The sequence below is a fragment of the Lithobates pipiens genome, unplaced genomic scaffold, assembly GCF_037356315.1.
Source record: "Lithobates pipiens isolate NorthernLeopardFrog02 unplaced genomic scaffold, aLitPip1_a1.2 Scaffold_8, whole genome shotgun sequence".
Classification (NCBI taxonomy): domain Eukaryota; kingdom Metazoa; phylum Chordata; class Amphibia; order Anura; family Ranidae; genus Lithobates; species Lithobates pipiens.
The window spans coordinates 61237092-61263076 of NW_027507903.1; the positions used below are offsets into that span (position 1 = coordinate 61237092).

Genomic DNA, 25985 nt, shown 5'->3' on the forward strand with positions numbered 1-25985 from the left:
ATCACTTATTTTATATACATACTGTTTTTAATTTTAGCTATTGGTAATGTTTGACACTGAGAAAGTTTGCCCAGTAGGTTATGTACTATGTGCAGTCAGTTTGTTTCCTAAAAAGCGGTGATTGCTTATACTTGGGGGGAGTTGGGGGGATGTGTAGTGCCACCCATATAATCAAACACTAATGAATCAAAACGTACAGTGCAATATCAAAAACGAAATATCTACTTTAAGGGCCGGTTCACACAGCGAGCCGCGGCGAGGCGTCTCCGACTTACCTCGCCGCGACTTGCGGGGAGCTCAGCGGCGACTTGCAGAGGACTTCTGCATAGAAGTCAATGCAAGTCGCCCCCGAAGTCGCCCCGAAGTAGTACAGGAACCTTTTTTCTGAGTCGGAGCGACTCGAGTCGCTCCTCTCAGAACGGTTCCATAGTACTGAATGGGGGCGACTTGCGGGAGCGAGGCGAGGCGAGCCGTGTCGCCTCGCCTCGCGTCGCAGTGTGAACCGGCCCTTAGATGAATGAACAAATTAATAGATTAACAAATGCATTAATTGATCAATAGATAAAATCCAAAACCCCCATAAGCTTCTCCAGTGCAATAGTGACATTTATCAGCCACCAAATCTTAAAATCACTCTCTTCTTCCATGTGCCAGTGAATAGAGGAGATGTGAAGCTCATCTACACATCCTGGAAGGGCACATTGATGCTGCGTGAATTTGCATTTTGCATGAAGGTGGTAGCTGGTGTTTGAATCCTCACTGTCACACATACTATTGATTCTGCAGCTACTTGTAGCATATATATGGGGTGAGTTTGCATTTCACAAGAAGGTGGTAGCTGATGTCTTTTGGCCAGTGGAAGATTAGAGCGATTTTAAGAATTTGGTGGACGATAAACGTCACTATTGCACTGAAAGAGCTTATGGGACTTTTTGATCTTATCTCCTGATCCATTTATGCATTTGTTGATCTATTTCTATGTTCATCCATCTGTGGTGGATATTTTGTTTTTGATATTGCACTGAACTTTTAGGCTTCATGTACACGGGACGTTTTTACAACCTCTCCTGAATGATTTAACTTGAGATAGTAACCCACTTTTAAAACGTCCGTTTTGCTGTATTTACATGCTGCGTTTAGTGGCGTTTGCACTTAGAGAGAGATTTTACATATGCTTCTATCTCTCTCTCTATCTCTCTCTCATATATTCACTGACCGACACAGCTCCTCTCTGTAACTAAATGGGTTTGTTAGCCTGCCACTAGAACTAGGCAAAATTGTAACACAATACACAGAATTGTCAGTACCGCCCAGGGGGTAGACCCTGTGCGAACAACCCTCCCTGCTGCCCCAGCAGCTTCAGTTTTATTTTGCCTAGTGAAGGAGAATGACCTAGGAACCCTGCGGGCCCTTTCGGTCCATTTTTTTGATGCATGATTTATGCTTTTGCACAAGATGAATGATCCTGTGATATTCTATCAACTGCCGGCTGGGTGACAGGCTGGTTAAGTTATCCTTGTAGTCCTCCCAGTCCAACCATCGAACGTGTGCAAGTCGCAGCTATGGCTCGGCAGGCCACGACATACCTCAGCTCCAGAGGTGGTCGGTAAACTTCAATGCTCCAGGGTATACATATGACCGGGCTACTGATGTCTGGATCACAGTATACCGAGGCCAGCAGCCACCCTGTAACTGCGCAGAGTGGGTCTGTGATGGAATGTCTCCCAGCTCTTCAGGACTGGTAAGTACGGCTCTTCCTGCTTAGGGGGGTTGAGCAGCTGGGCATTCCCTGGGAGGTCGATTCGGGGGCCACCTCACCACCTCCTCTTCTCTCCCACGTCCCTATCTTCTGCTGCATGTGTTTGCTGGCGGTGTGTGTACAGAGGAGCGCTGGGTCTCTCACCTGTATGGGGTCTGTGCGGTTAGCGATTGTCCTGGTTCCGATGTGGGAGGTCCCAAAAAGGTGCCTGTGGAGGTATTTTGCTGGTTGGAGGCAGCACTGTTCTGTGGGTGGCTTTCACTTGTCACCGCATGGCGCTTTCCGGCGGGCCATTTTGGATGGGGGCAGAGCAGGTTCCCCTTGTGAGCTTCAGCAGCCATTTTCTGGAAGGTTTCTTATTCAGATCATTGGCGGCCATTTTCTTGAGGCCCGAGCGCTCTTTTTCACCGCAGCTCTCTAGTGACAGCATGCCATGTGCTATCACATGATGTTTCCTGTGTATACAGGACGCTGGGCGTCCATTCCCTGAACGCTGGTACAAGCTCTGCAAATCATTTCACCGCTCTTCTCTACTGCTGATGCCAACACAGCTTCTTCACTCTGCACTTGGGTAACCTCCTGGGGAACTACAGGCACGGCTGGTAACTGAGTCTGGCGCTAGGAGCCCCCCCCCAGCCAGTGGCAGCAGGAGGGTGGGACCTTCACTGTCCTAAGTCCCCTTTTTGGTGGCAGACAGGGTAGGGTCAGCATGGCTTCAGAAACTGGTGTTTCTTCCCCCGAAATCCAGACCATTGCAACTGAGTCAGCTGCGGATAGCGATGTGCCCATGGACACCCTGACGGCGGTCCTTAACTCATTTGTTGCAAAAATAGAGGCGGTGCATGGAAGGAAAGGTGCGCAAAAAAGCCCCTGCCGCCCCCCCCCCCCCCGTTGTCTGGGGAGAGCTCTGATGCAGACTCGGGCCCTGCTGCGGCTGGTGACCCCTGCTTTGACCTATCAGACGAGGCTGACCAGGACATTCGGACAGAGAGGATGATTCCCCGTCCGGTTCCGGGAGTGACAAGGTGCTGGTTGGAGCATTTATCACAGCTGTGCGTGATACCCTGAAGATCCAGGAGCCAGCGGATCCCTCTGCTGATGTATCTGTCCCCTTTGGGTCCCACAAGCCAGCACGTTCACCTAAAGTGTTCCCGTATTTGACCTAATTTCACAAGTTCATCTACAGGGAATGGGGTCGGCCGCAAAGGACCTTTTCGGTCCCCAAAAACATGGCGGTGCGTTACCCCTTTGAGGAAAGAAATGGTCGGCTCCTCCGGTTGTGAACCCCCCAGTATCCAGGTTAAAGTAACCACGATCCCGGTAGAGGGGACTCCTGCATTCAAGGATCCCACGGACAGGAAGGCCGAGGCAGTGGCTCGCTCTTTGGTTGTGGGGTCTGCCATACGACCAGTACTGGCATCTGCACTTGTGTCACAGACACTGACTGAGTGGGCAAAACTTTTGCACCTCGAGTTGGGAGAGAAAAAGGCTTCCCCTGTCTGCGTAGAATTGGCAAACCAACTAGTGCAAGGCCTCAAGTACGTTTGTGAAGCGTCCCTGGATACCCCCCCTTGTTATCCAGGGCTTCAGTGTCAGCTGTGGTGCTGAGGCGCCTGATTTGGTTGAAATGCTGGTCTGCTGACCAGGCATCCAAGAAAGCCCTGACGGATCTTCCGTTCCTTGGCGACTGGCTCTTTGGAGCCTCATTAGATGACATTATTAAAAATGCCACCGGTGGTAACAGTACCTTACTCCCACAAGCCAGGAAGCCTAAGGAGCCACGCCGCAGGCAAGGACCCTCTTTTTCCGCTCATAAATGGCTTTTTCGTCCGACCGGGGCTTCGGCGAAGCGTCCCCAGCCCGACAGGACGGCCACGGATGGACACAAGCATCCCTGGCATCTCAAGCCTGTGACCAAAAGTGCTACCGCATGCAGGTTCGCCCCCACCCATGTCTCGGGTGGGGGGTCGCCTTCCAGAGTTTGCAGCCCGGTGGTCCTCCCGGTTATCCGACCAATGGGTCTGCGATCTGATTTCCACGGGCTACAAGATAGTTTCTCTTGGCCACCAAACAGATTCTTCCCCTCCAGCATACCCGCATCCATGGTTCGCCGGGAGGCCCTATTGGGCGGCGGTAGGGGACTTGCTGAGTCGAGGGGTGATTGTACCTGTTCCAGAATCGGAACGCTTCCAGGGATTCTACTCAAATCTGTTTGTGGTCCCCAAGAAGGAAGGGGTACGTCCGATCTTGGACTTAAAAGCCCTCAATCACTTTGTAAAAGTGCAGAGGTTCAGAATGGAATAAGTTAATTTGGTAGTCGCTGCACTCCATCAAGGGGACTCCCTGGCATCCTTGGACATCCCGGATGCGTACCTGCACATACCCATATGTCTGCAGCATCAAACGTTTCTGCGTTTTGCAGTTGGGGAAGCCCATTATCAGTTTGTGGCTCTACCATTTGGCCTGGCATCAGCCCCCCGAGTCTTTACCAAGGTATTTGCTCCTATTTTGGCATTGCTGCTACAACGCGGGATCGCGATCGTGGTATACCTAGACAATCTCCTCCTGAGAGCATCTTACGCCTTAGAGTTGGAGGAGGATGCTGCGATCAGCATGCAGACTTTGCAAGAATTTGGGTGGCTGTTGAACCTAAAGAAGTCGGTGGTTGTACCGACCCAGCATCTGGAGTACCTAGGCTTGCTATTGGACTCCAAGGAAGCGAGAGTCTTTCTCCCTTCAGACAAAGTGCAGACCCTCAGAGCCGCGATCAGACTGCTGTGGAATCGCGAACGGTTGTCACTTTGCTTTTGCATGCGAGTCCTGGGACTCATGGTGGCCCCCTTCGAGGCTGTACCATATGCCCAGTTCCACACCAGGGTCTTGCAGTAAGAGATTTTGTCAAAATGGGACAAATCTCTGTTGTCCTTAGATCGCTCGATCCAGGTGAGCCAGTCAGTCAGACTCCCTGCTTTGGTGGCTGAGATCCCCGGTGATTCGGTCAAGAAAGTCATTCCTACCTCTCCAATGGACGGTGATCACAACGGGCACCAGCTGGGGTGGAGTGATGGGCGTTCAGTCGGCACAGGGCCTCTGGTCGACGGAAGAATCCAAGTTGGCGATCAATCTTCTCAAATTGAGAGCAATCAGGCTGTACCTCCACGCATGGTCGTTGAGTCTTCAAGGATGTCCGATCAGGATACAGTCGGACAACGCCACGCCTGTGGCGTACATAAATCACCAAGGGGGAACAAGAAGCTCGGGAGGCCGCTCACATACTTCGGTGGGCAGAGCGACACGTTCCGGCCCTGTTGGCCATTTACATCCCAGGGGTGGAAAATTGGCAAGTGGACTATTAGAGTCGACAGATGCTGAAACCAGGAAAATGGGCATTGCATCCGGAGATATTCAGGCTACTGTGCCTGAAATGGGGCACACCAGATGTAGATCTCTTGGCCTTCTGTCTCAATTGGAAGGTGCAGAGATTCGTGTCCAGGGCAATTGATCCGTGGGCAGGCGCGTCAGATGCGCTGGTGGTGCCGTGGGTTCAGTATCAGCTGATCTACGTCTTTCCTCCACTGAAACTGTTGCCACGTCTGCTTCACAGAGTGGAAGCAGAGGGGGTTCCAGTAATCCTGGTTGCCCCAGATTGGCCTCAGCGGCCCTGGTACGCAGACCTGGTGCATCTGGTGGCAGACGCTCCCTGGCGACTGCCGCTGTGAGAGGTCCTCTTATCTCAAGGTACAATCTTTCACCCTGCTTTACCATCGCTGGCTTTAACGGCCTGGCTATTGAAAGCCAGGTGCTAAGGAACCGGGGTCTGTCAGACTTGGTGATTCCAACTATGTTGAGGGCGCGGAAATCTCCTTCACGGAAGATATGCCATCGTACCTGGAAGGCTTACATCTCCATGTGTGAGGAGAAAGGGTGGCATCCGTGCTCCTTTTCTATATCCAGGATCCTGCTGTTTCAGCAGAAATTGATCAGAAATTGGCGTTGAGCACCATTAAGGGGCAAATTTCAGCCCCGGCTGTCTTTTTTTTTTTTTTTTTTTTTTTTTCAGCGACCCCTGGCGTCTCATTCATTAGTGAGTACCTTTTGTTCAGGGGGTACGACATGTAGTCCCTCCGGTACGTCCACCGTTACCCCCATGGGATTTGAACCTGGTGTTGTCGGTGCTTCAAAAACCGCTGTTTGAAAATATCAGGGAGATTCCCCTGTTGGCCACTAGAAAGACCAATTTCTGGGAAAGAGTCATTACCTCAGCCCGGAGGGTTTCAGAATTGGCGGCCTGGTCTTGCAAGTCGGCCAATCTGGTCATCCACAGGGATAAGGTGGTGTTGCGTCCGCAACCATCTTTTCTGCCAATGATGGTCTCGGCTTTTCATATCAATGAGGACATTGTATTACCATCGTTGTGTCCTAAGCCGGAGCACCCCAAAGAGGTGGCCCTTCCCGCTCTCGACGTGGTTAGGGCTCTGAAGGTGTATTTTTCTGCCACGGCTCCCTTTCAGAAGTCAGACTCACTGTTTGTTTCGGTTGCTGGTCAAAAAAAGGGTATGACGGTCTCGTCGGCCACCATTTCCAGGTGGATCAGACAGATTGTAGTACAAGCCTACACCTTGAAGGGGCAGGTGCCCCCCTTTCCGGTCACGGTCCACTTTACAAGGGCAATCGGAACATCTTGGGCCTTCCGACACCAATCTTCGGTCACTCAGGTGTGTACAAGGTAGATGTCAGTGCATCGGCTGATGCCTGTTTTGGCCGCAAAGTTTTACAGGCGGTCGTGTAGTTGCAATTGAGATTTTTTTTTCCTGGTTATTCGATAAAAACGCAGTACTGTTTTGTTAGTGCACTGTTGAATTACTTCTGCAAATGGTTGCGGTGTTGGGGATTTCTCCTGTTGAGAATTCCCGGTTATGTGGCGGTGTGTTTTCCGCACACTGCTCTTTTTTTTTTTTTTTTTTTTTTTTTTTTTTTTTTTTTGTGGGTTTAGTTTCACTAGTTTCCACTTGCCATGGTGGATGAAGTTTTAATGCTGTTTTTTCCCACCCCTCGTTTGGCACTGCTTGGGGACGTCTCATTTAGTTACAGAAAGGAGCTGTTTCGGTCGGTGAATATAGGATTTTTTTTAATCGGCATAAAATCCTTTTCGCTGTAATTCATTGACGGACACAGCACCCACCCCTCCTTTTTTCTATACGTTACACTGCTTGTTGACGTACTGAAGCTGCTGGGGCAGCAGGGAGGGTTGTTGGCACAGGGTCCGCCCCCTGGGATACAATACACTGACAATTCTGTGTATTGTGTTACAATTTTGCCTAGTTCTCCTAGTGGCAGGCTAACAAACCCATTTAGTTACAGAGAGGAGCTGTGTCAGTCGGTGAATTACAGAGAAAAGGATTTTACAGTACGGTACAAAAATACAATTTTTTTTTTTTTTTTTTTTTTTTTTTTTTTTTATGGGCAAAAACATAACGCGGGTTGCTGCGTTTAGACACGTTTTGGCATCTGAAACATCCGAAACTTCGGCGTCTGAACCTTTTCTTTTGCTTTCGAAGAAACGCTGTTGAACGCAACTGCCTAAAAACGGCAATAAACGAGACTGTGTTCATGGTCACATAAGATAACATCGAGTTCAAGGGCAGTTGAAAAGTGTCCAACTGTCTCTGAACGTTTATTTTAGCAGTGTCCCATGTACATGGGACCTTAGATTCATTAGTTATAGGTGGCACTACACTTTTTGTATATCGAACCTTAGTGTTAGCAGCCATATATATCTATAGATTTAGACTGCGCGGCTCAATATTTGTAAGATTTATAAATGTACCTGCTATTTTAAATGACCCACCAGTTCAATTATTCCTTTCAAAGGTAAAGGCTAAGACGGCTTTCACACCAAGCCGCCCATACCGTTGGATTTGCAGCGCATTTCGGCTGCTGATTTCAATGGGGAGCAGCGGGGGAGGAGCGGTAAACACATCACTCCTTCACCGCTCCAAAGAAGCTGCTGGCAGGACTTTTCCTGATGTCCTGCCAGCGCATCGGGCTTTCACACTGGAAACAATGGAGCAGCAGTTTAAGAGCGGGTTGCAGGTGCTATTTCTAACACTATAGCGCCTGCAAAACGCCCTCTGTGTGAAAGGGGTCTTAAAGAGACCTTGTAGGTGTTTTTGTGTGTATATGTATGTACAGTGGCTATAAAAAGTCTACACACCCCTGTTAGAATGTCAGGTTTCTGTGATGTAAAAAAAATGAGACAAAGATAAATCATTTTGGAACTTTTTCCACCTTTTTAATGTGACCTCTAAACTGTACAACTCAGTTGAAGAACAACAAACTGAAATCTTTTAGGTCAGGCATGTCCAAAGTCTGGCACGCAGGCCAATCGCGGCCCGGTTTTGAGTGGCCCGTCTGGTTATTTAAACATGTATATCTTTTGTGGCCCCCCAACGATCTGCCGGGGGCCACAAAAGATATATATAGTCCGGCTGCTTTGGATGGAGGAGGCGGGACGAGTGCTGTGCACACCGGAGGAGTATTTCCTGTTTACACGGCAGCCTCTGTAATAGGAAGTCCCGACTCCGGTGCTGCCATTGGACAACTGTTCTGTCCATCAAATGAGGCGGGACTTTCTCTTAAAGAGGCCACTGTGTAAACGGGAGATTCTCCTGTAGGATGTCTTCGGCGCTCATCCTGCCCCCTCCATGTCCCCTCCAAGGCTGCAGTGATGCAATGGTGAAGTGCATTCCTGGCAATGGTGGGGCTGCCTTCCTGGCAATGGTGGGCGCTGCAGATGGGCACTGACTCTTATTTTGCTTCACAGTTCTTTTTTTTATAATTTTAAGGTTGTTTTTTTTTTCCCTGAAACTTCCCTCTTAAAGTGAAAGTGCGTGCTATACGCCAATAAATAGGGTATATCCAAATAATACACCCGAGTTCATCTCTTCACCACACACAGCCACAAAGGCAAGATAATTGTTGTTGGGCAGTGTATTAGTTCTCGAACGAACACACTTAGACCAAATTTTAATGGTTCAAAGAATGTCGGCCAAAATGGTTGGCCCTCGTGCATGTTCACTTCATCAAATCTGGCCCTCTGTTTTAGGTGGAGGGAATTGAAAACCAAAAACTAAAATATGGTTGCATAAGTGTGCACACCCTTAAACTAATATTTTGTTGAAGCACCTTTTGATTTTATTAAAGCACTGTCTTTTTGGGTATGAGTCTATCAGCATGACACATCTTGACTTGGCAATATTTGCCTACTCTTCTTTGCAAAAACACTCCAGATCTGTCAGATTGCGAGGGTATCTCCTGTGCACAGCCCATTTCAGATCACCCCACAGAGTTTCAATCAGATTAAGGTCTGGGCTCTGGCTGGGCCATTCCAAAACTTTAATCATCTTTTTTTGAAACCATTCCTTTGTTGATTTCGATGTATGCTTTGGGTCGTTGTCATGCTGAAAGATGAAGTTCCTCTTCATGTTCAGCTTTCTAGCAGAAGCCTAAAGGTTTTGTGTCCATATTGACTGGTATTTGGAACTATTCATAATTCCCTCTAACTTGACTTAGGCCCCTGTCCCAGCTGAAGAAAAACAGGCCAAAGCATAATGCTGCCACCACCATGCTTCACGGGGGGTATGGTGTTCTTTTGGTGATGTGCAGTGTTTTTTAGGCCAAACCTATCTTTAGGCATTCTGGTCAAAAAGTTCACCCTTGGTGTCATCAGACCATAACCACATGCTTTTGGGGGACTTCAAATGTGTTTTTGCAAAATTTAGCCGGGCTTGGATATTTTTCTTATTAAGAAAAGGCTTTTGTCTTGCCACTCTAAACCATATCCCAGACATATGAGGATTACGGGAGATTGTTATCACAAGTACCCCATAGCCAGTACTTGCCAGATATTCCTGAAGTACCTTTAATGTTACTGTAGGCCTCCTTGGCAGCCTCCCTGACCAGTTTTCTTCTCATCTCCATCAATTTTGGAGGGATGTCCAGTTCTTGGTAATGTCATTGTTGTGCCAGATTTTCTCCAATTGATGACTGTCTTCACTGTGTTCCATTGTATATGTAATGCCTTGGAAATTCTTTTGTACCCTTCTCCTGGCTGATACTTTTTGGAAGCTATGGACCATGGCTTTTGCTGGGCTTTATTTGGGGTTAATCAGTGGCACTTTAAATGATGGCAGGTGTGTACTGAAATAGCGCCTGCAAAGGGCCCTGAAACAGCCGCTGCTCTTGTATTTACTGTTCCTAAAGCACATCTTCCCATAGAAAACAATGGGGCAGCGCTGCAAACTCGTCTGCAAAGCACTGCTGCAGCTAGTGCTTTGCAGTCGGTTTTAACCCTTTTTTGGCCGGTAGCGAGTGTTAAAACTGCCCTGCTAGCGGCCAAATATCGCAGATAAAACGCTAAAGCGGCACTAAATATAATGCTGCTTTACCGCAAATGCCTCAGTGTGAAAGTAGCCTAAGATGAGTTTGAATGTGATTGCTTAATTCTGAACACAGCTACATCCCCTGTTATAAGAGGATCTGCACACTTATGCAACCACATTATTTAAGTTTTTTTTTTTTTTTTTTGCTCCCCCAACGCTTTAAAGATTTTAGTTTTGTTTTTCAATTGAGTTATACTGTTTATAGGTCATATTAAAGGTGGAAAAAGTTCTGAAATTATTTCTTTGTCTCATTTTTTTTTTTTTTTTTTATACATCACAGAAACCTGACATTTTACCAGTGTGTAGACTTTTTATAGCCACTGTGTGTGTATGCATGTGTGTGTATGCATGTGTGTGTATGCATGTGTGTGTGTGTGTATGTGTATATGTATGTATATGTATGTATGTATATGTATATGTATATATGTATATATATATATATAATTATGACGCATCTCAAAAAATTTGAATATCATCAATAAGTCAATTTAATTTCAGCAATTCAATTAAAAAAAAATGTAATTTCTATATTTTATATAGATTCATTACACACCAGAGTGAAATATTTCAGGCAATTTTTTCTTTTAATTTTGAGGACTATGGCTTACAGTTGGTGAAAAGCCAAAATTTAATATCTCCAGAAAATGAGAATATTACATAACACCACTGCAAGAAAAAGGATTTTTAATACAGAAATGCTGGCTGACTAAACACTATGTCCATGTACAGTATAGTATGCACTCAATACTTGGTCGGGGCTCCTTTTGCATGAATTGCTGCATCAATTCACTGTTGAGGTGTTATCGAAGCCCAGGTTGTTTTGTTGGTTCTGGTGTCTCATCTTCCTCTTGACAATACCCCACATATTCTCTATGTGGTTTAGGTCAGGTGAGTTTGCTGGCCAATCAAACAGTGATACAATGATCATTAAACCATGTATTGGTGCTTTTGGCAGTGTGGGTAGGTGCCAAGCCCTGCTGGAAAATGAAATCTGCATCTCCACATCTCCATAAAGCTGGTCAGGAGAGGGAAGCATGAAGTGCTCTAGAATTTCCTGATAGGGGCTGCACTTACAGTGGACCAACAGCAGATGACATGGCTCCCCAAATCATCACTGACTATGGAAAATTCACATTGGACCTCATGCAACTTGGATTCTGTGCCTCTCCACTCTTCCTCCAGACTCTGGGACCTTGAATACATTTTGCATTTCATCTGGAAATCAAAGGGTAACTCCACTTTGGTGATAGTTGTAGCCCATGTCTTGGATATTTTTGTGTGTGGTGGCTCTTGAAGCACTGACACCAGCTGTAGTGAATATCCCACAAATTCTTGAATGGACTTTGCTTCACAATCCTCCCAAGGCTGTGGTTATTTCTGTTGCTTGTGCACCTTTTTTCTACCACACTTTTTCCTTCCACTCAGATTTCCATTAATATGCTGGGATACAGCTTCTTTAGCAAAGACCTTTTGTGACCTACCCTCCTTGTTGAGAGTGTAATGACTCCTCTGTACAACTGTCAAGTCAACAGTTTTCCCCAAGATTGTTTAATCTACTGAACCAGATTGAGAGACCATTTAAAGGCTTGAAAACCTTTACAGGTGTTTTTAGCTGATTAGAGTGTGACACCATGAGTCGACAATATTGAACTTTTTCACAATATTGAACTTTTTCACAATTTTCAAATTTTCTGAGATATTGAATTTTGGGTTTTCACTGAAGGTAAGCCATAATTCTCAAAATTAAAAGAAAGAAATTAAACATATGTGATGAATCTATATAATATACGAGTTTCACTTTTTTTGAATTTGAACTACTGAAATTAACTTTTTGATGATATTCAAATTTTTTGAGATGCATCTGTGTATATAAAAAATAAAATATGCAGGTACCTGCACATACCCACAGCAGCCGCTAAAATCCTGCCTTTATGGCCATATGCTGAGCCATTCTGATAGTTGAAGTTCTGACTATTCTAGATAGATTTGGAGCTTGTCTCGCCTTTCAATTAGCCCATCACTTGTGATATGGAGGCTGTCTCACTGAAGGAGCCATGAAAAGGTGGTGGGCATTTCACAGTAAGGCTGGGTTCACACTGCTGCGGGGGGAGATCCGGATGTGATTCGCACCGCAAATCACATCCGATCTCCGTAGCGATGCGAGTTCAGCCATACAGATAGTATGGCTGAATTCGCATCGCTCCCGCAGCAAACTCGCACGGGACCCTTTTTTTGGTCCGCAACAGAATCTGATCGCATGGGGGTTCACACCATGCGATCCGATTCCTATGCGAGTCGGCAGATCGCACTGCGATATGCGGATGGATCTGGGGGTGTCATTAACATATCATTGACACTCCCAGCCGTCCGCATAGGGCAGTGTGAACTGCCGGCGGGGGTAATGCGATGCGGAAAAACGCCGCGGATTCGCGGCGTTCCCGCATCGCAGCGGTGAGAACCCGGCCTAAAAGCAGGTCATTACAGGCTGCTGGAGATATGTGCATCCCAATTTAGGTGCTTGTAATTTGTCTGCGACTGCCTTTAAAAAGAGAATCCATCAAAAATAAAAAATAAAGAATTTTTTTTTTACAAACTGGGCAAGTAATATATGTATTGAGCATGTAATGAAAACTTGCATATGCAAGGCTTATGTGTTTGAAGACCACATGTCAAAAGACTTTAAGCAGTTTGACATATAAGCTATTACATTTATGTGCAAGTTTCAACTTTTTTTTTATTTACCAAAGTATTTAGCCCCACTGTTCTCTACCAATAGGATCCCTATTGGTTATTGGAGCCAGCCACCCACCATACACCATAAACGCATCAGTTTGAGATGCTTATGAGATCATTCAGAATTCATTGACAGTTGCATGTGATCTGCAGTTGACCTACTTCAAGTGGATTTTGCATTCCCCTAGACTTGTCTAGGAATGTAAAGCCTGTTTTTGAAGTTAACAAAAGCCTATTGACAAAGGCCCTAAAGGACCAAAAGGGAAAACCACAAGTTGATATGTGGTGAGCTATACTCTGCATTTCTCACAGAATTTTAAAATTGCATATAAATTCCCCTCTTACCTGTTGATCTACCACAACTAACCTTGCATTGCAGATACCAGGTTTATAAGTAGCTTTGCTATTGTGTTTATGTGTGTGTGTGTGTGTGTGTGTGTGTGTGTGTGTGTGTTTGTTTGTGATCTACACACACATGAACATTGTCCTTCCTGCCTTAAGCCAGCTATAGATGCAGAGATATTTTTTCTTTTCCTGCAAAAATCATTAACACAGTTTGTGTTGATAAGGTAATCCCTCCTGTGGAGTCATTGTGTTCTCCTGACAGGGAAAGGCATCCTGGCTGGGAGGAAACAGTGATTATTGCTAGCGGCTACAGCCACTGGCAATAATGACATGGAAAATTTGACGGACTGGTTGTACCCAAGTCGATCGATTTAAATTGGGTACATTCAGGCTGCCTATCCATGACTTTAATCTCGTCCGATCCCTGATGAACCAGCTGAGATTCAGACTGTCTAAAGCTGGCTTTACGTGCTTTAACAAGTGTACACTAGGTTTTAAATGTCTTTTTATTTCTTTTTTTTTTTTTTTTTGTTAATGCACCTAATTGGTAGATCTGACCATCTCTGTCATATAATAAAGTAGAATTGCATAAGATTATTCACATGGTAGTCTGCAAACCTATAAATTGCATTGTGCACAAAGCATACACTGTAAAAATATGGACATCAGATGACTAAAGTAATGTTATATGGTTATTGAATCCTCCTTCCCCGCAAGGTGTCTGTATCTTGCTTCATGTGCACACACATAGTGAAATAGACACCGCAAAGATGTAAGCCACCCTTTGAATAAACTTCCTCTATATCGCATACTGCTAATGTGGAGGCATTTGCTATGTTGGTTGGTAGATCTGAACACAGCCAATTTTGGGAGAAGATCACATTACAGTGAGATCTGACACGCAGGAAGTGATATTTGGGCTCAGCATGTTCTCCTTGGTTTAACTGTCAGTTATAACATATTGTATTATTTCCATCAAATGTCTATTTAAATTCTATATTTTATTATAAGGCATTCCTGGCCAATGTGAATGCCATCATGTTGTATCACTAATTACACTTAATACCTGAGATACATGCACACTATTTATTCCTCACTGTGGCCTATATTTGGCTGCTCCTTTTTGGATATTAAATGTCTGTGACTTGGATTTGATCCTAGAGTGGTGAGATCTATGTGGAGGTGCCTGCTGAATCTCAAGCCACCTACGAGAAAGTAAGGACTGTATTTCAGTTATATTTAATAGACCCTTCTTTCAGTCTCTTTTGAGGTTTATGTTTTCTTTTAATCATGTTTGATCATTTTTAGTGTTTTCAGTGAAAGTTAATATGTATTCACATCAAATTGGGGGTGCCCATTTGTCATGATTGCTCCTCATTTTCTATTGGTGTTATGGCTGTTGTGATTGATCAATAATGGGTGATTGAAATTTTATTTTTAATTTTATATTTTAGTATATTTTATAAAATAGGACCACTCCATCCATTTCGCACATTACAATTAATTTAGAATGTTTTAATTGATGTTGAAAGCATTTTAAAATGTCTTTGCGTTTAAAATTATTACTGTAAATTCCACTGGACTATCCCTGTTATGTGACTTTTGTTGGAGTTTTTAATAATCTAGGGAATGTTATGTAAGATAATGTAAATTGATGCATCATGCAAGGTACAATATCAAAACATTTTTGGTATAAACATTCCACAAAGCGTCCCGATGTTTCACCCCCCCCCCCTACTACTACTTATAAACTGTATAAAAAAAAAGATGTGTGTGCATACCTTTTTTTAATCTGGTCCGGTCACTTGATGCTGCAGTTTTGGCTTGGGGGGTGCTCAACATCGGGGAATTCTGGGAGCCGTGACGTCACCCATACTCCCATAGCACAGCCATTGTTGCTCTCCCCTGCAGCAGCCACTCACTGACACAGGTGAGCCAGGGCTGCAGGATCACGTGATCAGAGTGGATGAAAAATGGATAAGTATACAGATCCTTTTTTATACAGGTTAGGTAGGAGAAGGGGAGGAACATTTTAAATATAGATGGTGTAAGACATTTGTTCCATTTTCCACAGTATACCTAAAGCCAACATAGGTTTTTTTTTGTTTTTTAATTTTAGAGTAGGGTATGTGAAAGCCCCTGTTATTTGCCATCTGTTTCTTTTTTTTCTTCTTTTCTTCCTGTGCTATATTCTCAGCAGGAAGTGGGAGGACATCTTTCCAATGTAAGGGATATAATACAGCAGCTACAAATACTGCAGCTGCTGACTTTTAAATTAAGGACACTTCCCTGTCCAGGGCGCCCACAATGTCAGCACCCAAAGTCGATCTATTCCTCAGCTGTCAGGTGCTGCTGTTGCCATCTTTTATACCGCTTCACTTCCTGGTTCCCTACTGCGCATGTGCAACTCGCTCTGCCCTATCCCACTGGTCCCTGCTATTTTCTCAGACCTGCGTGTCTCCCAAAAGGCAGCGGGGGGGGGGTGGAGAAGGCGCCAGAAGTGGCGTAGATAGCTCACAGGTGGCTCGGGTATCTATGCCCGGAAGTGGGAGCAAAATACCTGTATTAGACGGATATCTTTTCCCCCCTCCCCCCTAAAAGGGGCCAAATGTGACACCGGAGGGGGGACCGGAAAAGCGGAAGTTCAATTTTTGGGTGGAACTCCGCTTTAAATAATCCAATCCTTTGATGCCAGGAAGTCTGCAACAGGTGTTAATTTTTCATTTTACATGGATGAAGGTGTGCCAAGGTTGTTGTCAAAGATGTAGATGTAGGTAGAGATGTTAAAACTGCATTATATGTGGTTGACAGATGGCATCAGTCTCCTACCGCTGTTAAAGTGATTGTAAAAGCTTGTTTTAAAAAAAGATAACAAACATGTTATACTTGCCACCTCTGTGCAGTTGGTTTTGCACAGAGCAGCCCGGATCCTCCTCTTCTTTGGTCCCTCCCTCCTATAAGTGCCCCATCAGCCAGCAACTCTTTATGGAGGCACCCGAGCCAAGTCAGAGCTCTGCATGTCCATTCGGACATGGAGCCCTGACCTGGCCCCACCCCCTCTTTCCCCTGATTGGCTGGCTGACTGACTTTGACAGCCGCACTAGCCAATGGCGTTGCTGCTGTGTCTCAGCCAAACCGGAGAGTGTCTGGGATGGCTTAGACACATGTGGACATCGCTGGAGAGAGGGGGGGCTCAGATAAGTATTAGGGGGTGCTGGGGATGCTGCTACACGCAGAAGGTTTTTTTATGTTCTTGCATAGAATGCATTAAGATAAAAAAAAAACGCCTGCCTTTACGACCGCTTTAAGGAATGATGGTTCCATTGAGACATAGATGACCTCTTTCATGCCTCTTACACACCAGTTGTCTTCTTTCCTAACTGTTCACCTCTCCATCCTTGAAATGTCCTGTTGCCTTAAAGTGATTCTGAAGGCTTCAGACAATGTGTAATTTCTTTTTTACTTTTAACAGTTTGCAGGAAAGGGGAGTATTATGGTTACTATGTTATTTTTTTACTCATTACAAGTTTGATTGCTTTAATCAAATCTTGTTGGTTAATCTCAACTGTACTTTTTTCATGTTTGTTTTTGTCTTCCAGTTGCCTGTAGTCATTAGGGTACCTAGGCTTCAGTACTCTGCTCTGACATTGTGTGAAATACCTATGTCATTGTTGGGCTTTGGAGATATAATTGTGCCTGGTGAGTGAGAAATATGTTTGTGTATATGCTGTTTGGTTTGCCCCCTTCATATAACCTTCTGCTTTATATGTTGCTATGCTCTCTTGTATTGACTTTTCTAAGCAATGATGATGTGAAGAGAACCATTTAGACAGGCAGACGTATGATAGCTGTGTTACCTGGCACTTGACTTGCAATTTTTTTTACAGCCAGCCTTGGGATCCAGGCACCCCTGCTATATTGCACAGCCAGAACCACAACCTCCTCTCCTCTATGCTGCTACCCAGCTTAGTCATGCTCTTGGTCTGAATAGACAGTACAGAAGCACAGTGATGAATCCTTTTTTCTGTTCTCTCCATTATTTTTATGTGCAGTGTAACAATTTAGCATGTTTAGTGCTAGCCTGCCTCCCTAACTGCTGATGTACAGGAGGCTGATTGAAGACAATGAAATACTTTCACTGCAATAAGCAAAGCACAGCTTCACTTTGAGTTAAGACTGTTTTTTGATCTTGCCTTTCTCTTAGAGGAACTGCAGTCTGCTCACATAATTTGTAATAAAAATATCTTTTCCATTCTGAAGCTTCCCTCCAACCACTTTGCATGCTTTTATATACTGTGATTCTGTACTTGCCAAATATGTTGCAGAAATCTCCCTGCAATAAGTCTGGCTGCAGCCATTTTAACTGTGGGCAGCTGAAGCTGCTGCATGTTCGCTTCCTGGATTTACAGACACAGAGGCACACCTCCAGCTCTGCAGCTCTCATTGGCCCTCTTATGACTCACCCCCCTCCCTTCTTGGCAAGAGAGCTGTGCATGATATCAGAAGCCCAGTCTTTTTTTTTTTTTTTTTTTTTTTTTTTTTTTTACCAGACAAGAAACAGGAAGTGGGCTGTATTAGGTATTTACTTGTAGAAAAAAGTTTTACTATCCAAAGTTAAAACAAGGGCAGAAGATTTAAAAGATGGAAAGTTGAGAAAAAAAAAATGACTGAAGGTCTGCTTTAACTAGAGAGCTAATTGCATAAGTTTAGAGCAGTGATTCTTAACACCAGTTGTACAGTCACTTCAGTAGGTCATGTTTTCAGGACTTCTTGCTTAATATAGTTAGAGATTAAATTGACATATAACCCATAGGTAATGATATTGCAAAGTTCCATAGGTGCTTGTAATCCTTCAAAAACCTATTTAATGCAAGATAGCTAAGTTTATTTCAGTATGTGATGTCTGTTTTATGAATTTTTTTTAAAGGTCTCTTGGTTGCCTACTGCAAAAGATTTGATGTTCGAACATCCTCTTCAAGTATATATTATATATCCTGCACTATAGGTAGGTGCTGCATCATTAGATCCTAAACCCACAGTTGATCCAGAGGCAGGCAAACGATAACCCAGCAAAGCCTGATCAAATTGTCTCTAGCAAGGGAAAAAATTGCTTCCTGATTCCCCAAGAGGCAATCGTATATTTCCCAGGATCAGCTGTTATCCAGTTCTGTATGTTTAGAAAACAAATCCAGGCATTTTTTAAAGCTATCTATTGAGCTGGACAAACCCAGCTCTGGAGGCGAGTCTATTCCACATTTTCACAGCTCTTACCGTGAAGAAACTTTCCTCTTTGATGACCTTAAAGTGAATAACTCTACACCAAGTTCACTACAGTACTGTATATAATAATGTCTAACTATAGCCAGGAATAGTAATGGACTGAGTTCACATAGACTATAGTTTCTAAACATTAGCTTGAAGAGCAATGTGTATAATAACTTTATACGTAACTTTCAGCAGCCTACTGATTCTTTTAAAGCACCCTTCGACTCAAGTCTGGGAGTTTTGCATGCAGATCATAACGGGATTGTTGACTTTTAAATTTAATCAAGCTGTTTAGCTTTGAGAGGCAAATGGGGAGCCCAACCTATGTGCGCAATAGCTTAGGTGTTGGTCTAGCCAATATTGTGTTCTGTCATAAAGTAGAGGTTGGTGGTAGGAAATCCTGAGCTCAACTTGGAACACAAGGCTGATGCTACCTAAAATGTTGGCAATATAAAAAGGCAAGTATTTGCTTATATGTAGACCTGTTTGGGTGTTTTTTTATTTTCTGACCGGGTTGCTTTAAAGCGGAATTGTACTTAAAAAAAAAAAAAAAAAAAAAAAAAAGTAAATGCTGACGGTAGGGTTTTTGTGATACAAGACACCCTATTGGTCTCATTTGTCATAAATGTTGCTCGCTGCCTGTCAACATTAACCACTTAAGACCCAGACCAAGACCAGAACACTTTTTGCAATTCAACGCAGCGTCGCTTTAACTGACAATTGCGCAGTCGTGCGATGTGGCTCCCAAACAAAATTGACGTCCTTTTTTTCCCCACAAAGAGAGCTTTCTTTTGGTGGTATTTGATCACCTCTGCGGTTTTTATTTTTTGCACTATAAACAAAAAAAATAGTGATTTTTTTTTTTTGAAAAAAACACATTTTTTACTTTTTGCTATAATAAATATCCCCAAAAAATAGATAATTTTTTTTCCCCCTCCTTTAGGCTGATACATATTCTACATATTTTTGGTAAAAAAAAAAATCACAATAAGCGTGTGGTTTGCGTAAAAGTTAGTGCCTACAATATATATATTTTTTTTATCGAGACTGTGACATTATGGCAGACATATCAGACACTTTTGGCGCGATTGTGGGACCATTCACATTTATACAGTGATCCGTGCAATTAAAAATGCATTGATTACTGTGTAAATGTGACTAGCAGTGAAGGGGTTAACCACTGGGTGGCGCTGTAGGGGTTACGTGTGTCCTAGGGAGTGATCCTAACTGTGGTGGGGAGGGGCTGTGTGTGACATGACACTGATGACCTCTCCCAAACACAGGGAGCTGTGATTAGTGTCAGTGTCATTAGGCAGAATGGGAAAATGCTTGTTTACATTGTTTCCCCGTTCTTCCTCTCCGTGAGACACGGGACCCGCGATCATGCTTACAGAGCTGGCAGCTCTTAAAGGGTAACGTACAGGTACGTTAATCTGCCTGTATGTGCCCTTCTGCCACAGTATATCTGCGTGAGGTGGTGGGGAAGCAGTTAACCACTTGAGGACCAGGCCCTTTTTTACGATACTTCACTGCATTACTTCAACTGACAATTGCTCGCTCATTTGACACTACCCAAATACAATTTGTCCTTTTCTTCCTACGTATAGAGCTTTCTTTTGGTAGTATTTGATCACCTCTGCATTTTTGTGTTCTATAAACAAAGAACGGCCATCAATTTTGGGGAAAAAATAAATAAAATTTACTTTCTGTTATAAAACACACCCAATAGAAAAATTTTAAAAATCTAATTTCTTCATCAGTTTAGGCCAATATGAATTCTGGTACATATATTTGGTTAAAAAAAATCCCAATAAGCGTATATTGATTGGTTTGCGCAAATGTTTTAGCATCTACAAACTATGGGAATTTTTTTTACTAGTAATGGCGGCAATCAGCGACTTATAGCGGGACTGCAATATTGTGGCAGACAAATCGGACACCTAAGTGACACTTTTTTGGGGACTAATGACACTGGCAGGAGGGGGTTAACATGGGCAATTAAAGGGTTAACTGCATTCCTAGCTAATGTTCAGTGTAGTATGGGAGGTGCTTTTACTACTGGAAGACATGGATCTGTGTTTCTGCTTTTACAGAAACACAAGATACATGTCTTCTGTACTCACTGAATGACAGTCTGCCTTGTTTACATAGGCAGACTGGCATTCTATCAGAGTACTGAACGATCAGCTGGTGCCAGCAGACATTGGGTCCGCGGGACCTGATGATCAGCTCCTGCTGTGTAAAAAAAAAAAAAAACAGCAGGAGTGCGGTGGCACGCACTTGCGCCCAAAACCCGAAAATTCGACTGCCCTGTAGCAGTAAATCTGCTATGGGGCGGTCGACAAGTGGTTACTGTGCATGGAGCCAGGTATGCACATCTAAGGGAACTTTTACAGCACCCCTCTATGCCATGATGATGTGACTCCTGTGTACATGCATGGGAGTGATGCCAGCACAGTGCTGGAGAGGGCATTGTTTGACAGATAAGTCTACCATAATGTGCTAATCTAATGTGCATAGTATGGCTGACAGCTCCTTGGGGCCCATTTAATAAAAAAAATAAACTACCAGAATTTAATTCTGCTCTAAGCTTATAATTAATATACGGTATTCTATTAATTGACCTACTGATTATTTTTAATTTTGCAGCTTATGCTGTGGGTATGGTCTTGACGTTCATCATTCTAATGGTGATGAAGACAGGCCAGCCAGCTCTCCTGTATCTAGTGCCATGTACTCTTCTGACTAGTTCTGTTATTGCTTGGAGAAGAAGGGAAATGAAGAAGTTCTGGAATGGAGGAAGCTATGAGGTATGGCGGTATTTACTCTGATATCATTAAACGTACTGAAAACCTCTCATCACAACGGAAGTCCTGATAAGAATATTAAAAAAATGATGTTCACAAATCCGTGATTTAAATTCACAGAACCAAGTGAAGTAGACTTTTCTCAATGTCTATCTGGTAGCATTATTGGGCCTGTAGGTAAAAATTGGCTGTCAGATATTCTTGTAATCATTTTTATTCCAGGCAGTCCTCCCATACACAATACCACCTGCTATCCTACAAATATTCCCCGTAGAAAGTTTTTTTTCCAATTTACATACTATTTTTTATTAGTTGGTATTTTTTTTTTTTTTTACTAAATAATTTTTATTACGTTTGTTCAAGAACAAGAAAACAAATAGAAACACAGTGCGTTAACACAATAACGAGTAGGAAATAATGACAAAGGTTACAGTCTAATGGTCCATAGTTGGTATTTCTTAATCGTACATCACGGGACACAGAGCCATAGTAATTTCAATGTGGGTTATAGGCCACTTTCAGGTGATAGACACTGGCACACCCTAAGACAGGAAGTCCACTCCTTCTATAACCCCTCCCACCACTAGGAGTAACTCGGTTTTTTCGCCAGTGTCTAAGGTGTTGGTCACGAGTAAAGATGTAAAGAGGAGTCACATAGCATTCCTGTCACTGATAAGTTGTTACTAGTGTGGCGTAGCTCTAATTAAGACTAAGTATGCCAAATAAAATAAAGGCTTTTTATTCAGAATCCCGTTTAAGCTTAATTTGGATATATTCTCCTGGAGTGCTAATTCAGCCACAAAATAATTTTGGTTTCAGTTACCTAAGATTTTTCTCTGTAAATTTAAAGACCTATTCAATCTCTGATAGTCTGGAGTTTTTAACCACTCTTTTACAGGAGGTTGTTACTGGCTAGATCACCAGGAGAGACCTGGGGAGGTGACTTAAAAAAAAACAAAAAAAAAACGAATGCAGCCTCCACATCTAATGATTGGTATGCTGCAATATGAAATTTTTGGTTTTGAGTTTAATACTACTTTACTCAGGAGGATGTTTGAGTTATTTATGACTATACTAAACAAAAACCACCTTGATATACAAAAAACGCTGATAAAAATTAAAAACAAAACATATAAAGTTATTTTTGTAAAGACCTGCTAACTATATCAAACTAAACATGATTTACAATCTCCTTTATGTAAAGAACTACCTCCAAACAATTAGACAAATTTCTATATAAACGCTTCATGTAAAGATCTGCTAATTGCAATAAACATTTAACGACCTCGCACCTGCAGTATAGACAAATGACTGCGGGCGGGGTGCTCTTTTGTTCTGTGACAATGTCATATGACGTCGCCCCAGTCAGTCTTACTGCAGTTGCGCTGTGTTCCTGGGACACACGTGACCCCAATCTCAGTAAAGAGCCGATGAGGAGGCTCTTTACACATGTGATCAGCTGTATCCAGTCACAGCTCTCCTCGCGTCACATTGACAGTGTGTGATAAGAGGCAAAACGATCAGCGGCATTTCTTCAGGGGAGACCTGTACAGATAATCAGCGCACTGATCATCTATGCAGCCACAACCTTGCCCATCACAGCAAAAAATAAAAACCCAGCAGTGATTAAATACCAGCAAAAGAGTGGTATGAATAAATATATATTATAAAAATTGAATTGAAGTACACCGTTGCATGACAATTGCAATTGTCATTCAAAGTGCGACGGTGCTGAAAAAATGGCCTGGGCAGGAAGGGGTAAAAGTATTGAAGTTGTTCAACTCTTGTCATATAGACCAGATAACCAGCCAAAACCAATACATAAGTCCTTGTACCTGCACAGAAAATTTGATATTTGATTTATAACAATATATTTTTGCTCTGTGCAATTGATCCGTTTAAGCGACAGTTCTTCAATGACAGGAATCCAGCTGTAAGAAAATATAGCTGCACACAATTTCCCCGTTATTTTAAAATTTTTCTAGTAATTTCCTGAAACTTCTTACTGTTTTAAGTGGCTTTTTAACAATAATCCGTATTCTGGCTACATATTCTTGTGGTAACCTTGTATTCTTTTGTTATTGTTTTAGATAATGGAGCAAACGGACAATGCTGTTAATGAAGAAAATGGTATTACAGGTGAAGCACAAGAAGTTCAGTGACGTAACCATTATGCTTCTATGAACATTTTTTTTTAATCTGGTATTTTCAGATAGGTTTAGAAATCTTCTGCTGTATTCTCCCTGTTGAAATCGTAATTTGAATATATTTTCTAGATTTTTTTTTTTTTTTTTTAAATTGTATGTAAATCCGGAAGGGGAGGGAGGTTTTATGAAAATTGTAATATATTTACTTGCTAACATGGTACAATACTCTTTCCACTTCTAATGTTGGAAGATCTATTTCTATTACATTGTGCCTTACTTCAGATAAAAAAGATCTTTTTGATCTTTGCACTATAAAAAAAAGTAGGCAACAGCGGTGTCATCCAGCCCTTCCACTGTAGGTTGCCCTAAAAGGGAACTCCTTACTATGAGGGTGAGACTCATCTAATAATGGCTGACATACTTGCTCCAGTTTGAAAAGTTTACGTTTTTTTTTTTTTTTTTTTTTTTTATGGTCAGTGCACAATTTTTTTTTTTTATATATATTTTGGTTTTAGAAGGACAAAGTCACCCATGGAAACCTGTTCCGCCTTTAGTCCAAAGCATCTTGTACCACCTGCTACTGGAGAGCTCTTGGGTGCGGCCTTGTAAATACAAGTTTACAATCTTTGCTACAAGATGGCATGAGATTCAACCAACTTGCATCTGCTTACAGCTGAAATTTAATATTTGAGTTTACCTTTACAACCTGGTGCATTGTATGTTGTGTTTTAATCCTTCAGCAGATAGAATGTGCCAAATCCACAGGCTGCTGTGTGGAATCTGACCAGGCAGATATGCTGGAGAAATATAACTAATGAGTAACTGCTCCTGATGAGTTTGTAGAGGTGAGCTTTATCTCACCCCTATTCTGGAGTGTTCCATTTTAAGCCAGTCATGTACTATATATGTACAGATCTAGTTGTGCCATGTTGTATTCTTTACTAACACAGACATACAGTGGTTTTGTTAATATTATTCAAATTGCTGTTAAATACTCTGAATCCTGTTAATTTAAAACTGTATTCTTAAGATATCTGGGACATGGATTGTACAGTAATTTTACCTTTTTAGTACCAGAAAAGCATGTGAATTCCTGTACAGGCACTCATGTCTTCCCAAATGTCAGATATTTATTACAACCATAACTTATATACCAAACTTACTCCATACCGCTTAAAGTTAACCCCTACAATAGCCCTTAAAATTAACATTTAAACCCCTACTTTAACACAGCAATCTCAATAATGCCATGGAAATTCATTTAAAAAAAAGAAACCTAGCCCCAAAAAGTCATTTTCCACTCTATTAAAGTAATCTTAAATGCCTAATTCCTGTAACTAAGCCTGCGTATAAACCATTACCCTACTTCCTAGTGCTAATATACATCAACCCCTAACAATTTAATATAAAATGTACTATTGATGTATTGTATGATACTTGTCTTAACAATCCCACTTAAAGAAGTACTGGTGCTGACAATACAATATTAACACCCCTACTCTATATAAGCCTTAAAGTTGGTTGTAAACCCTTACACACCACTTTTACCTATAGGTAAGCCTATAATAAGGCTTACCTGTAGGTACCGTGGATATCACCTAAACTTGCAGCGTTTAGGAGATTTTCACTGTATCAGCTTGTGCCAACCTCATCGGCATCGCTTGTGCCATTTCTTCAGCTGCTGTGCCGCTACCAGAGGCTCCCGCACACATGTGCGGAATTGACATCATCTTGGCTCTGGCCAATCACATCGCGGAGCCCGCGAACATGGAATTAACTCCAGAAGACATGTCGTTGGTCACATCGGTGTGCTGGGACCGCCGTGGGGGCTTCGATCTAAGGTGAGTATTTAAAACTAGAGCAGACAATCAACATCATCTTCTGCTTGTTCAGTTAAGCTTTGAAAATGAAAGGTAGAAGCTGATTGGTTGCCATGCCCAGGTGCTGCAGATTTTACAGTAATTGGATACTTTCATTTAAATCCACTTATGTAGTAGACAAATAGCGATTGTTAGGACAAATAACGGATGCATCCTTTTCCCAGATGTTTTATACATGCACAAAAGTAAGAGCATTTCAAACAGGCAGCACCTGTAACTTGACAAACGCCTCAAAACAACCATTGTCTGCCTTTTTTTCTTTTCTTATAATAAAGGATTTGTATGATCCCAAATCTACATGGCTTTCTATGCCTGCATCGCGCTGGAGTTGTACGTTTATAAAAAATGTAAGCTTGTATCTAGAATTGTATATAAACCACTGTTAAGCCATTTATATTCTAAATCTAAACTTGAAAACCTATGTTTATACTGTTGAAATACAGGTGCTTGTTGAGTTCAAAGGTTGAATCCAAGCATTTCCTAGCAACCCTGACTGTAAGGCCTCATCCACAATGGAGGTTATAAAAACGCCAGTAGCGTTAGCTGTAGAAAGCTGTAGCTGTAGAATGAGTTTTTCAGTAGCATTTTTTTAGCTGCAGCGTGTTTTT

General features: G+C 42.8%; 1 protein-coding gene across 2 annotated transcripts in view; it reads left to right on the forward strand.

Moving 5' to 3' along the window:
• The window catches only part of SPPL2A (signal peptide peptidase like 2A), a 113169-nt gene extending 87499 nt beyond the window's left edge, over positions 1-25670 (forward strand). The window contains exons 12-16 of one of the 2 annotated variants that reach the window (XM_077468866.1): positions 14440-14493; positions 16878-16977; positions 18206-18283; positions 21193-21353; positions 23441-25670. In XM_077468866.1, the coding sequence (XP_077324992.1) occupies positions 14440-14493; positions 16878-16977; positions 18206-18283; positions 21193-21353; positions 23441-23512 (465 nt within the window). In that variant the 3' untranslated portion in view covers positions 23513-25670. The remainder of the gene's footprint in view (positions 1-14439; positions 14494-16877; positions 16978-18205; positions 18284-21192; positions 21354-23440) is intronic. The other variant, XM_077468868.1, reaches the window with a different exon arrangement.
• The last annotated feature ends 315 nt before the right edge of the window (positions 25671-25985 follow it).